Below are 14,499 nucleotides of genomic sequence, written 5' to 3' on the forward strand. Positions count from 1 at the left end.
AGGCACACGAAATGTTGTCTTATCGAACCAGAATCCACTCGGGAAGAGATTTTGCAACTCGAGGCTGTTGGCCACGGGCATGGCGCCGACCAGGAGGATCAACAACAAAACACTGAGTAATTCTGGGTTTTGCCCTGCCCGACGTGTATTACAACACGTGCGCATGTATACCCAGTGTTTGCCCCGAAGGCTTGTGAAAAAACTCATCAGCGTACTCGGGTAGGACTTGAACCCACGACCTCTTGCTTACTAGTGCAGACGGCTTAACCACCGAGCTTAATGGTGTCGGCTGGCTGGTTCGAGTCAGATGTAGCAGCAGGTACTGCGAACAACTATTTCCAAGGATGGAGGGACGGCCAGCTCAGTGGTCCCCGGCGCAAATCCATCCTTGTAAAAACACTGACTAGTAATGATTTTCCCTGCACCATTATAAAAATTTGTCTCTCTGAAAAGACGTAATTGTCCTACCATTGGCTAATCGACAGCTGTATTTGCTGATGTTTGATAAATCCTCTTTTAAAGTGAAACAGGCACGTGTTATCATCGACACCCGGGAAAACCAGGTGACGCGAAACGGGTTGACGTTGCGTTGGGACTTGTCTTTAGGGCCTACCGCCTACTGGGAAAGCTAGATTGCCGTCCTTGTCTTTAGTCTGTTTTGCCAGTTTGGTTGTTCTGTTGCGTGTTTCAGTGCTTTGGGGGTGTAAGTTTTTGTCCATGGTTATAGGCTAGCCTACTTCGTCAAAGTTGGTGTTCCATTCGAACAACTTTTTCACCGTCCACTGCGTGTCGCTTCCTTGTACCAATCAACTTTCGCGCCGGAACTAGGCATTCTGGTCTGAAAAGTCGAGTCCGTCCTATGACGTCACATTTTTGCCAAGATTTGTCTGCTGCCCTCATTGACCGATTTTGATAAATTTTTGCGAAGAGCCCAGGTGGAGACGGAAAAAAGCCCAGAGAAAACGCCAAGCTTTGCTGATTTAATGACATTAAAGAGGGGTTAATCCAACTTATTGTTTATAAAACGGTTGAAAACAATTATATAACGTCAATTTCAGCCTACTTGGCCAATCCCCTTTAAGTTCTGTAAGCATATACTGGCTCATTGTAAATGAGTCTATTAACTTCCTGAGCGGTCATGATAGCATTTTGAAAATTAAAAAAAAAAAAGCCTTAAACTAGTTTCCTCAGAAACAGTTGACTCAAATAGTCGTCTGAGTTATGTACATGGGCCACATCCAATAAAGAGTAAATCGGGGCCATTTTAATTAAACCGGATTGAATGATCAATCGAAACGACTCCCTGGCAAGTCCATACAACTGTAGGGATGAAAACAAACTTACAATGTAGTTTCACTAATTGGACCATGGACCTCCTTATCCCGCAAGAGTAAAATCATTGAATGACGTCGCATGTAATAACTGTGAAAGTGTAACTCAAAATAGTTTCCGCAATTCCGCTCCTTCTGAGATTAGGGCCCTGTTGTGCATGTTTCACCAAGAAAAGAAACAGTTGTTATTATTGACATTTGGGTGCGTGTTGTGTTGTCTGTGAATTACATTTTATCGACACCGAATCTTCATTCCAGTTCAAGTTTGCTTCTTTCACTTCAAAAGATTCAGGGTCAGATTAACCCAGAATTGGGTCCCATTCGGCGTGACCCTTTTCTCGGTCAAAATTGACCCCCTTTTGGGTCCTATTTAACCCTTTCTGTGTGATAATTTCACCCGGACAAAAGGGTCACGCCGAATGGAACACATTTCTGGGTCAATTTGACCTGGGAGTTTTTTAGAGAGTTCTTTCCAGGCTATTGTGGTGTTCAATTTAATGATATCCCGTGCGTTGTTATCAAGCCTTTAGTATGAAACGAGATAAAACGAGTTCTTTCATTACCAAATTAGACAGTTGCTGGAAACGAGAGTGACTAGGGTTGTGTGCGTCATTTTTAGCTCACTAATGACATTACCAATACAGAGAACCCCCTCCTGAAATCAATTTGAGGAATAGTTGTGTCGTTTACTACAGAATCATAACGCGCAAATTGGAAATGCACTTAAAGACAAGATAAGCACTCTGGCGGACTTTTCGCCAACATCAATGCGTTGCATATGTAACTCAGTAGGACGAATGGCATTGTATGTGTTACATAAACTGTAACCCTCATTATTTTAAGGCCTTGTTGGCCCATGTGTGGTTTAATGAGTGACCAAAACCTACCAATATCTATACTTAGTCACTTGGACAGTCAGTTTGGACAATGAAATCTGGCAGTCATTGGTCGTAGAAAATATGTGACATGGCTGGTAGAAAACCTCTCTAGATCTGTAAGTAATCTACGGTAAGTTGTTGAAAACATCGACGCAACAACCGACAGACCGTTGTGATACTGTGAAATCTGGACCCGCAATGCAACATGCGTGATGTGGACGTTGTTGAAGCTACATAGCGGAAGTAAAGTGACAGCCATTTCGCCGTTCCGAAAGTTTGTGAACAAACCAATGCTATACCTATGGAAGGCACGAACATCATCTGCAAGAGTTTGTCCCTACCAATCCCTACAATAACCCTCGGGCAGTCATCGAATCTGGTTCATTGAAACTATTGGATATTTTTGACAAAAATATCAAAGATCGTGGCAGGCTCCCGTTTATAGGTTAGCGTTGGTTGAAACTTTAGGCACGGCAAAATGGCCACATCACGACCTCTTGTGGCTTCAACCAATAAACCAATCAGGAGCTTTGAGGGTCCAAACTTTATTATGTACATCCGTGCAGCAACCACGTATCTTACGTTACTTTATACACTCGACTAAATCAGAAAACAATGACCCAAAAATCCTCAAAGAATTTTTGTCCGGATGAAGTTCAAGATAATTTTGTGCCAAAAAATCTCTAAACAGTGTAAAAATAAAGGGAGAAATTGTCGGCTATTTGATCATGGCAATGAACTAACGATTTTGGGATGAAGAGTAAAGCGTTAGCGCAACCCCCCCCAAAAAAAGAAATAAATCCGTCCAACTTTAAAATGGCACTAAAAATCTATACTGGAGCTGAGGGTACGTGGGACACGAGTATTTCAAATTTCCAATAATTGCCTGGCGGAACCCATAATTACTACGTCACACCTCTTTTTTTTTCCAGAGCCTCCCTTTTTCTCTAAAGGACATCGAGGAGAATTTTTAAAATCGGTCTTCTCCAAAAAATGACAAACAGGCAAGCGCCCCAAGGGTGTGCATATCCGATCTGCATTGAACATGAGATCGAAATCCGACCTGAGATTGGATTCGGACTGAACGTGGTTTTTATCAAATTGGGATCGGATTACGACTGATACTGTTGAAATGCTGGATTTGGTCCGGTTTGAATTACTCTTTTTTCCCGTAATAGTAAACAAAGTCTGATAAAATCGAGCATTCTTTTGGATTGGCTTTTAACATGCATGAATTAACTGGTTTGCACTAGTTGTTAAACTATAAAATCGGTAAGGTCGTCAACCATTGTCCAGGCTGTGTCCTAAAACCGGTCACCAGACCCATCCCTATGGCCGAAATGAGGTTTGTAATTTATGTATTTTATGATCCCATCTTACACATTATGCATTTATCTTATGTACCTCTCTGGAAGGAAGGGCGTTTTTCCCCCGGTCTAGCTATGTTTAGCCCGGGGTTGTCCTGCCATGTTCTATTTCATTTTGTGAGTTCCTATGAATATTACAGATTGGATGGCGTTAAGATTTTTTATAAAGTTGCCGTAAGGTTTGTTACAATTTTTGCCCATTCTCTCTCAGATGAGACCTACTCAAGACTCAAACATTCCTGACAATTAATGTTTACGTCTTCAACAGCGTCATACAATTTTTGTTCATATTAAAAACAGTTGGTGACTTCCAGAACTGGCCATCGAATTCTTATTAACCGTTTGGCTTTCGTCGGATTGGGATTCAGCACTTTTTGTCGTTTTCCCAACGGAATCGGAATGAGCCACGTGAGATATCGGATCTGTTCGGAACTTCACGACGGGATTAAGGCTCTCGGATTCGGATGGGTATACAGATTATTGCCTGGAGCTATAGCGAGTCTTATTCATCTCCACCCGCTCCGACGAACATCTTTACACCGAACTGAGTTTTTCAGATCTAACAGGACTCATTCGAATCCACGCTCCTAGTGTGCATAGATTGCAATCCGCCCTGAGCAGAAGCACCCCCTCATCGGTTGAGAAAAGCCTTGCTGGTAGGGAGTGTTCTTTGTTGGTAGCGTTGCGACTGCAACGCCTACGTTTCGTAGTCGTCCATACAAGTACCAAAAGAGCCTCTGTGGCTAGGAAAATTGCGCCCTCTCTTAGTCCAGCTCGGGCACATAATGGAGCACTGAACGATTTTTAATTTTGCACGCAACGTGTAGCCACTGCGTGATGCCGGTATCCTGCATCATCAGCAATATATCTATCGTGTACAGAGGCTCCTGGCAAAACAATAAGATGCTGTCGTTTGCATTTAATCACTTTGAAGTGGTGTCGGTCAACGCGCAGCAGGACATAATGCCCGATGCGTCGTAACACCATTGACTGACATTTTATGTTTGTTTTGTCGTCTTCTCGGCTCTTATTCTATTTTTTATAACACTTTGAGCCTATTAATTTTAATTGGCATAAATAATAGTATTTTGGTCTTTTATCGTGGGAAAATTTAACTTACTTGTTCGAAAAAAATGTAAGTTGTCCATATAAAAAAAAACTCCAGCCCCTTTAAGGAGCAATAACGAGATATTTCCTTACAAGGCCCCCAGTATAGTATTAAGTGCTACCCGTTGGTGTTAATAAAATACCTGTAACCAATGGGAGGACAGGTATGTCATCACATTAAGTAAGCAGCGCCCTCGGCGCTTGGTCATTTGGAGCGAAACTAGGTCAATTGGACCTAAACCCGGTCGATTTGTACCAAACCTGGTCGCTAATTTGAACTTGGGCCGGTAATTAAATAGACTCTCTGGGCAGGAAGTCACTTTGTCTCTTCTGCAATAGCTTTCGTTCAGACCACATGGGACTGCTGTTCAGTGGAAAGCCTTCCAGGAAAGGGCAGCACGAGACGGCGAGTCTTCAGCTCCCTGCGATTTCGTATTTATGTGGAAGAGAATACTCTTGTACTGGTTGGTTTACGTGCAGAATCTTACCTGCAGAATTGGCTTCATTGCCCGGAAGTCGATCTCCTCGTGACCCTCTGATGTCCTGCTCGTTAACTCAGCCCAGGTAACATCACTCCTCGCTTGTTGAGGATTGAGAGCAATTTGTCCCGGCGTTTTCAGCCATCAGTCACGAATTAATACCCGTGCGAAATTGAACACAGAAATGTTGAGCGAGCTTAAGGGTTTGATTCAGTTTTACCAAGGACTTGACGCAGCGGGCGTCTTGGAGATGACAATGCTAACTATCCCCCCAAAAAGCCGAGCAGGAGGCCATGAAAGCTGTGGTCGACGGAGTTTGGTATGTCTTATCATCATGATTATTGTTCCCAATGGGTTATCGTCCGAATATTCCTTTGCACTGAAGGTCACGTCTGAATGGCTCCGTATAGCATACGGCTGAAACTTATGCGCCTACGGAAGCCGCCGAGTAGTTCGAGCAATCGGCCCATCACTTCCAAACTACCGCTGTCACAGTGCTTTCGTTAGCAGAGCAGCTTAGTTCGGGTTATCAGAGCCTTTTGATACAAAGAATCGAAAGATGTAACTGTGGAATAGTACTATCATGCGAGTAAAGCCTTGAACAGGCTGAAGGTACAGACTCTGAGTAGATCTTGCTGTGTACGTTGTGCAAATGCATAATTACTACGTTTTGTGGTGTATCCTCAAAATCAGGGTGTAGAAAAGATGTTGAAATATTGGAAAAAACTACACACGTGTTGAACTCGAGCTGAGGTTTGAAAGATCCCAGGTTACGACAGGCCAGTGTGATAGTTTTAGATGCAGTCAAATTTATTATAATTTAAAGGTATATTTTCATTGCCGTCATTAGAGGGCGGACATGGCCACTTGAGGTCCCTCTGCACCGCGATACCCAGCTACATCATATGGGAGACATTATTTAAAACCAACGGGGTCCAGTGAAAATGATGGTCTTTGAACCTCTGTTTTCAGGAAATTTATTTTTGACGACACATGGAAAGATTAGATAATATTCAGTTTGTTGCCACCAAACAGAAAGATTATCGAGATTTGTCTGTAATTTGGATGGTTCCCAATGTTTGACGACTTTGTGCTCATGGTAAAAAGTACTTGGAGGTCAAACGATGAAAAAAGGGCTTTACGAGTCGCCCTGTACAAGCAGCACCTTTCCTTCTGGTCATGGAGGCATTTCTGAAGAGTTATGCGGTACTGGCCCTGCCGTAAAGGTGTTGAAAATTTTGGGGACAATTGGCAACATCTGTTGAGTTCAGAAACAACTAAATTTAGGGAACCTTTCGGCGTTTTTTAAAGACTTAAGTAAGTCGGAAATCAGATGAAGCGAATTTATTGTTTGTAATAAAAAGTAAACGTTTGACAGTCGTTCAACGGGAAGAACAATTTCCTGAGGTAATTACCTACCTCCTGTTTGAAACACTACATCTGAAATATTTAAACCTTTCAAAGCGTTCTGTATGAGACATTGCATATGTCACCTTACAAAACATTATTGTTTTCACCTCTGTACTTACACTATATAGTCACATGTTGCATAATATCTCGCCGCTACAATTCTAGAGTATTACCAATTCGGAACTCGTCACCAGTCAGGACATCCATGACGTAAACGCTTCTTAACCCTTGTGCTCGGCGTTCCACAACAACGTTGTCAGACCAAGAGGACAGCTCACTTGCGACGAACAGCTTCGATCCTGGAACAGACAAGGGGCGTCATCTCATAACTATCCAAAAGAGATATCATTCGATGTAAGTGCCCGCCTTCGTAGGTCAGGAAAATCTACAGACACCAAGATTGGCCAGGAATGATGCTGCCGTCCTTTCAGCGTGTTGATTAGAAAGTTCTGTTTTCTATCCATGTCACGTGGTCGCTATACATTAAAAAAAAGCCCCCTCTCGTGCCACAGATTGTCCAGAAAAAGTGTCAAGAGGCTACATGGCCCTGCTACACTTACTTAATACAACAGACTGCCAAGCCGCTACTTCGGGCTATCGCATGGCTCCAGGTATAGACCCCTGTATGACACCACACTTTTGTTAGCATAAATGTCTCAACATGAAAAGTCTGAAAAAATAGGGTTATCAACCAATATCTTTTTGACAAGCCGAGTAATTTGTGCTTCTTAGCTCACAAAGCACCAATCCCCCCTTTAGTTCACAAAAAATGTTTCCTTCGAGCCTGATTCGAACCAGCGACCTACGGAGTGCTTTAAATGGACCACAGTCCACCGCTCGACCCACTGAGCAATAGAAAGGCGCGCGAGGTTTCGCTCGACAGCCAAGTCATGAACAGTTGAGCGGCTGAGGAAAAACGCCTTTGTTATGAGCATTTTAATATTAAGCGGCGTAATAACTTGAGACCGGATAACCTGGGAATGTCGTATGTGAGCAGATTAGGTGAGCAGACCTCTCACACCAGGTAAGCGTACAATGTTTCGCTCTAAACGTGCAAATATACAACATATACCCTTTGACAGCTCACTTGACAGAGCGTATGAGATCTACAGCCGGTGGTTGGAATCATGCTTGCTCGAAAGAGTGTAAAGACTTCCTAAAATAAAAGATTACTGACGTTCAATTATACATTAACTGTTCGACCGAAAACCATTTTTTTCTCACGCTCAATTTGTAGAAAGAGTTGGGGGTTAATGACTGAAATGATTTCCTTACTTATCAATACTCTGCACTCAAGGAATGAATTATCAGACACGTTAGGGCTTTGGTCTTTGATCGCTTGGATTCTCGTTACCAGACCATGGTCTAAATTGATGCACACGAATGGAAATTGTTTTCCGGATTATTCCTCCACAGGTTAGGGATGGTCAGTTACCTAGGGGAAGCGGGCATTTCAGGGGCTCCACTGATATGCCGACTTACGCGAGCAAATCTCCTGCTCCAGCAGCGAAAGCCGGTACTGATCTCTCAGGGGGCCATCGGGGGAGAGGTAATCCCTGGCCGAGTCCCACAGCGCCTCGGTGATGTCCTCAGACGAGTAGAACGGGGAGACGGCGCGCTTCAGAGCTGCCGCCATTGCAGCTTTCTGTACCAAACACAGCAAAGACACAGCAAAATTTAAAAAAAAATTCCGATGATCACGATAAACGTCAGGGAGAATTCCTTCTGGCGATTATTCCCATGAAGAAACGAGCCAGTATTCACGAGAGGCAACTGGTGACATTCATCAGCAATCGGACGTGAATAATATAATAGTTCCAAACCATAAATTGTTGTATTAAGCAAGAGCCACAGAAACTCCTCAGGGCTGTCCGTAATCGGAATTTGCCGATACAACAAAGATAAGAGAAATGGGGAACTTTCAATCTTTCTACAGATAACTTTGAGTAAGGGAACCTTTAATCACCCAAAAGTTGAGCCGTTGGTGTAAGTTATTCAAAAGAGAAACGGTTACCGAAGAATCAAAGGACCGTTCATGAAATATGCAGATAAGGCATGCGCATGCGCAACCTCTGGTTGGCAAAATCTATGACGTGCCAATACAAATCTCCATGCGCGCAATTCTGAGCACTTAACGTTGTTTCTGTATTAGCATAGTTTGACATGAGTAGCAAACTTAAAGACAAGGAATTTTTACTTTCCAACCTCAGGATACTGGCAACTTCACTTTGATTCGAGAAAAGCGTGCTGAGTTATCAGACAAAGGCTGTAATAGGGTGTTAATTGACCCTCAATGCGCCAGGTTATGGTTACAGCATTCCTCCTACACTGCCAACAGAGACCGGTCGACCGCAGTCGTGCTTGCCAACCAGCGGTAGCAGCGCGCATGCGCCTATCTAATCTGCATATTTCATGGGAAAGTTCCATTCGTACAACATGCTGTGGGGCGTGTATAGACCAATTCAAACACTCATTAAAAAATTGACAATTCACTTTCATCTCTACAAACAAAATTCAAACTATTGTCCATCTGAGCGATCTCGTGAGAATTCAGAGGCGATCGAACAACAGAGAAAACCCGCCTCTTTAAGGTGCTACTAAATTTAGACGGAACACATACAGGGATTTATAATAAGACACACAAACACGTTTATCAAGTAGTAACCTTTCTAATCACCGATACGCGTTTGTTTTTTACAAGGTGTTTAATGCTAAACAGTTCCAAGTTTCCAATTAACGCAAAGACGTGTTTATGATGGGCGCTTGTTTTTACAGCGTGCATTCGTAGTACCACGATTACAATTTCTTCGCAGTAAAGGTTTCTTAAAATGGAGAGAGCAAGTGTGCACTTCTTGTAAGTCTGTCTGCCTTTTAAGACCAGTCTGTTGCTTAGAATCGATGGTATCCAGTGCGACGACTAGATCATTGTAACTACTGCACGTATTGTAATGACACTTATTATTTTCTCTTTATTCTTAATGGTGAGGTTTACCTACAGATATGCATTTAAAATTCAATGGCATGATATTTCCCATGTCAATCATTTTCTTTGTGCTAAATCAGTCAGATTAGGAGGTTGTCTCTCTATTCTGGGTGTTGTCGTCAGATCTAGCCTCCAAGTGCACATTTGCGAGTTTGCATTATGTCCTTGTGATGCGTACTGGCGTGAGGTTCAACGTTCGACCTCACTGATACCATAATTAATTGATGTTTAATTTTCCTACGCGAATGCTGAGGTCGACAGGGGTGTCCAATTTGTCTCTAGTCTGCGTCGCTCGCATTTATTTAATTAGATTGTTATAAAAAACAAACTGATTTGCTTCGGTTGGCTTCCTGCACCTGTTACCTTTCAATGACACAGGTGCAGCGGCTCCGTCGATATATTGCTCTGCGATGTTTGTTTACTTCGTTGGATCATATTCCCAATCAACCTTGCAAATACTGAAAAGCCAGACGATAGCATGTCTGTTCTTCATGTAGACTTGTCTATCACGGGAGCTCAAAAACCTTTCAGAGATTACAATGATAATGTTCTGACGATCGTACGCGGGACTATAGTTGCCTTTACAGCAACAAAGAGTGTACAATATTTTGACAATGCGGATTCAATGTCCAGTTTTTGTGGGCAAGGAAGATTTTTGGGGGGGTGAAAAATGTGAAATTTCCTCAGGTCGGCCTCTATTGCCTTTCTGAGGGGGCGAGGATGCATCTGGCGGCTTGTACACGCCCAGGGAGGAATGGGAATGGAATATTCCCCATAACTCGCCGTTCTGTCATTATATTTCTAAACCGTTGCCCCTTTTGGAAGCGCCTGGTCGCTGTTGTCTCCCCTGTATTCAACTGTAAATTAAGCCTACAGAGGGATCGCAATTCGACGCTTTTAGCGTCGATCTGCGCATTTCCGCGTTTGAAAACGAGGCTATATGTGTCAGCGTCAATTCTTTTTACAATCAGACGATTGAAAGTGAGGAGTCAAGATGCAAAATACATAAAGGTATGTTAAATTCAGACTTTTCAGGCTGCACATTTTTGCGGAAGGGTCTTTCTGGATGACTCCACAAGTAAAATCCAAAGAAAAATAACGGCAATTTACTGCGAACTAACGTACCTGCGGTGGTCGTGTATCTGCATGTGCAGTGGGCGTGGTTTAAACTGAAGTAGCATCACACTTACGAACCGAATGCTGCGTGTACTGTGTCGACTCCGCGGGCGCGCTCGAGCAAGATCAACACAGAGAGCCTCGGTTTCGATGCAGATATGCGCAGACGGCGCTAATGTGAAATCCCTCTATTTGCACCACTCTAATAGAATAATACGAGTAAAGATTATTTTCATCTATACAAAAAAAAGAAAAAAATTGTGTTTGTCATTTTCATTTTCTTGTATCAAGGACAATTAATTCAACCTGAGTTCGATCGATGGAAGCGAAGTTGCCGGTGTTTATTAGCACTGTTCTGAACACTCATGTTAACACTTTGCTTTGCAAGTATTACGGACATGCACTGCTGAAGTACATTTGGGTCAATGTTAGTGCGACACGCTGACTAAAATATCTCGTATTCTTGGCAGGTGTTTTCTGCTTGAAGGCTGTTTTCATGCCTTTAATCTGCTTTTGGATTATTGCCAAGTGCTTGCTTACTAGTCTGTATCCTATCCGATCATAAAGTACCATCACTCTGCTGCCGTCTGAACTATCCAGTGCGTGTTTACACGTGGCCCTGGTCGGGGATTAGCATGTTCAATACCATTATTAGTTTAGCATCAGCCTTGGCACCAGCTTCACCGGGAAGAAGTGTCACGTTACTGTCTCAGCTGCATGAGCATTTATTCACGAGATCAGAAGTCAGGAATAAGCGTGAAGTACCAACTCCTAAGGTTTGTTCTAGGCGATGAAGTTTTCCTTTGTGCAACTCGACTCTTCTTCAATGTATCAAATAATTTTAAAAAATAACATTTCAAACCGTCCATGCTTTTGTGGACAACAGAGGTGCATGCTGTTGTCATGACAACGAGGGAATATACACTGTCAGGTTTATACATTTTTGTGTTGGAATTGTGAATCTAAAATTATTTCATTGAAAACACCTCTCAGAGACAGCTGGTCGCTCGTTGGCTTGTTCAAAACCGGGCATGAACATTGACGCACTTTCATTAAATCATGAAATGTGCGACCGCACTACGTTAGATGTTCCCAGCCGCTCTCATATTTCCCATGCACGCGAAAATTTTCACGACCGATTGATCCCAGTATGACCGCCTCTGCTGTCGACTTGTAGAGACGATGCACTGCACCAATAGATATCTCTCTGTTTCACAGCATACCATTAGCTGAGCGAGCCGAAAGCCTGTCCCTTTTTTCCTCTATTTACCTTGTGCATAAACTCACCTGTTGTCCCGGCGGACTGGCAAAGTACAAGGCACCAAGATGATAGAGATCCATCAGACGAGCAAGTCTCTCGGCCATCCGGGCAACAGTCATGGTGGTCAGAGTGACACAGATCGGCTTTCCGTGGGAAGGACACCTATCATGGCGTGTGAGTATAGCAAGGAAATTTGAAAGAGAATTTAACATGAGAGAGGATATGACACGTAAAAAGATTACCCTCTTGCAAACACTTTCTATAATAATACGGAAAGACAGTCATTCAAACGAGGTAAGTCATTTAAACGCAGTTTGCAGTGACACGCTTCTATAGGAAACAACTGTACCTCCTAAAAATGACTTTTTTCAAATACAGATCTCATAAAATCAAACTTTTGAAAAGTATGTATTTAAAAACGAACATGAAAATATACACATCGGTTTTTGAAAATGTATACAACCTATTTCGTGGCCATGTAACTACTCGGCTCTCGTAAAATTCAAGTATAAACGACGGAGTTCTTGCAGCATGACTGTGGCAAACTTATAAGACACAAGTGTAGGCTATACCTAAAATATATTTCTCATAATAGATCTTGTAGAACCAAACTTGAAAAAATATATCTCTTGAAATCAAATGTTTCGGAAAGTAGAATTCGTTCAAACAAGTTTAGAAATATTAATCGCTTGAAAATTATCTTAAGTTTTGGAAAAATATATTTCATAAAAACAAACTTTAAAATGTCTATCATAAAAAAGGAACTTTGGAAACATACTCGAAATTTTGACAAAGTATACGTTATGGCACAAATGAGCTTACTGCGTGTAGTTGTGTTTGAAATCGTTTAGAGGAAGGTTTCGTTGTGACATTGTACCAAGGAAATAAAAGGAAACACTGTCAGATTCGTTGTTAACATAAATCTGTAATTAGTGTGAAAAAGAGTTGGGATAAAACACACGCTGAGGTGTTTCAACTCTGATGTTGAGTTTATGCTAATAACTGCATCATGTGTTCACATTAGCGCCAATATTGTTTCACGAAAGCTGAAACTCCATGTTAGCACAAAATTACCGGTTACCCTTGCTCGACGCATGCGCAATGTTTACCTAGAAGCCCAAAGTGACACACGAGCACCAGCCTAATACCAGCCGTTTAACCTGTTAAACTTGAACGCATTTAAACAATGCCCCCTAAATAAACCCCTTTCGAAAGATAGTGGTGACCGATGGTGACTGGAAAATCATTTCAAAGGTTCTAAATTGTTTCCCGTACTTATTCTTTCGTGTTCATCATCTATCGACTTCCTTTGGCGGCTTACCAGAAATGTTTCCACTCGCTGTTGAACCTCCAGTGAACACAGATGAAATCACTTGTATTGGTTCCAGTTCCCTGCAAAAAAGTTCCAGCCAAAGTTCTAATTTCTCTAGGTCGGTTAAGGTGACCAACCAAGAGATGCAGGTACTCTTGATGTGGGAGCCTGCCGAGTAAGCCATACGGATATACAAAAGCAACGCATCGCGATTCGGACTGGAAGGCCGTCGGGTACCAGTCTATGTATTCTTTCAGCATGATAGCGTGGGATGGCGTGTCCTGTGGCAAGTCAATGATGGTTTTAGGATTTTTCCGATGGAAGACAATGCTTGGTATTTGGATACCAGTCATCTCTGCGAATGTCTGGGTTTGTCCATCCACATACAGCTCCAGACCGCGATGCTGCCCCTGTCTGTGCCCACTTCCGCTCAGTCTCGTCCCGATTACAACGGCATCCACACGCCCATGGCATTTCTCTCGGAACCTGCCCATTGTGACGGTTGGCACCAGACGGTTGATGGCCCCTGGGTCGAGAGTGTCATCGAAGCACCGCATGTCGAGGCCATCCACGCCCGGATGGTTGAAAAAGGGCGCCAAGACCAGCGTGTAGTTACGCTCCCTGGCAACGATAGCGACAAATCGGAAGGCCTGGAGTTGGTTGTTAGGGCCCTGGTTGCCAAGCATGACGGGAAGGAGAAACTTCTCTGAGGATGGCGATTGGCCTCTTCTGCCGACGTCCTCCTGACCATTTATCGCTCTCCGAGCGCCGGTGCACGATTTTCGGGGTTGTACTGTTGTGTTGGTCAGATTCTTTTTAAAAAAAAAAGGGGGGGGGGAAGAAAAAAGAACAATCACCTTTCCCCATTCTCAACCACTGGGGACATTGGCACATAGAGGAGGAACGGGGCCACCCCTCCCCATGATGGTTCTTGTTTCAATCCTGAAATTAACAAAATAACATTGCACTAGTTACGGTTCGTATGTTTTTAGTGCTACTCTGAAGGAAGTATGTACCCCCAGTTAATACAGCTGCGATTCACAATGGCGCGCCTCAGGAAGAAGCCTGTGTTACAAAACTCTCTCAAAACTGTTATCAGTCAGTACATTCTGGGTCCACCACTTGAACAGACACACCTGTGTACAGAGACATGTCTTCCCTTTATGACTATACTGCAGCAGCGCCCTCAGTAGCCAGGGAAAACATGGATAATTTTAATCGTTTAAAAAGTGTGCATTTTTCAGGGCATTTAGCC

The 14,499-nt window shown here is 43.0% G+C and overlaps 1 protein-coding gene across 1 annotated transcript; it reads right to left on the reverse strand.

The window, feature by feature from the left end:
* Positions 1–6,491: 6,491 nt before the first annotated feature.
* Positions 6,492–14,111, reverse strand: LOC147799205 (uncharacterized). Its single transcript, XM_087137071.1, has 4 exons — positions 13,254–14,111; positions 11,959–12,094; positions 8,055–8,217; positions 6,492–6,871 (listed from the first exon to the last, which is right to left on the reverse strand). Exons 1-4 carry the CDS (start codon positions 13,928–13,930, stop codon positions 6,726–6,728), a joined length of 1,122 nt encoding a protein of 373 aa, XP_086993197.1. The 5' UTR covers positions 13,931–14,111; the 3' UTR covers positions 6,492–6,725.
* Positions 14,112–14,499: the final 388 nt, after the last annotated feature.

Source organism: Acanthaster planci, linkage group LG05 (genome assembly GCF_054643075.1).
Source record: "Acanthaster planci isolate LZ-2023a linkage group LG05, COTS_SCS, whole genome shotgun sequence".
Taxonomy (NCBI): domain Eukaryota; kingdom Metazoa; phylum Echinodermata; class Asteroidea; order Valvatida; family Acanthasteridae; genus Acanthaster; species Acanthaster planci.

Excerpts from the sequence above, each read along its gene's own strand:
- LOC147799205 (XM_087137071.1), bottom strand. The coding sequence starts at position 13,930 with ATGCTTGGCAACCAGGGCCCTAACAACCAACTCCAGGCCTTCCGATTT. Across the intron at positions 12,095-13,253 it reads AGCGAGTGGAAACATTTCTG|GTGTCCTTCCCACGGAAAGC; the intron begins GTAAGCCGCCAA and ends ACGCCATGATAG. Across the intron at positions 6,872-8,054 it reads GGAGCAGGAGATTTGCTCGC|GATCGAAGCTGTTCGTCGCA; the intron begins GTAAGTCGGCAT and ends TGTCTGTTCCAG.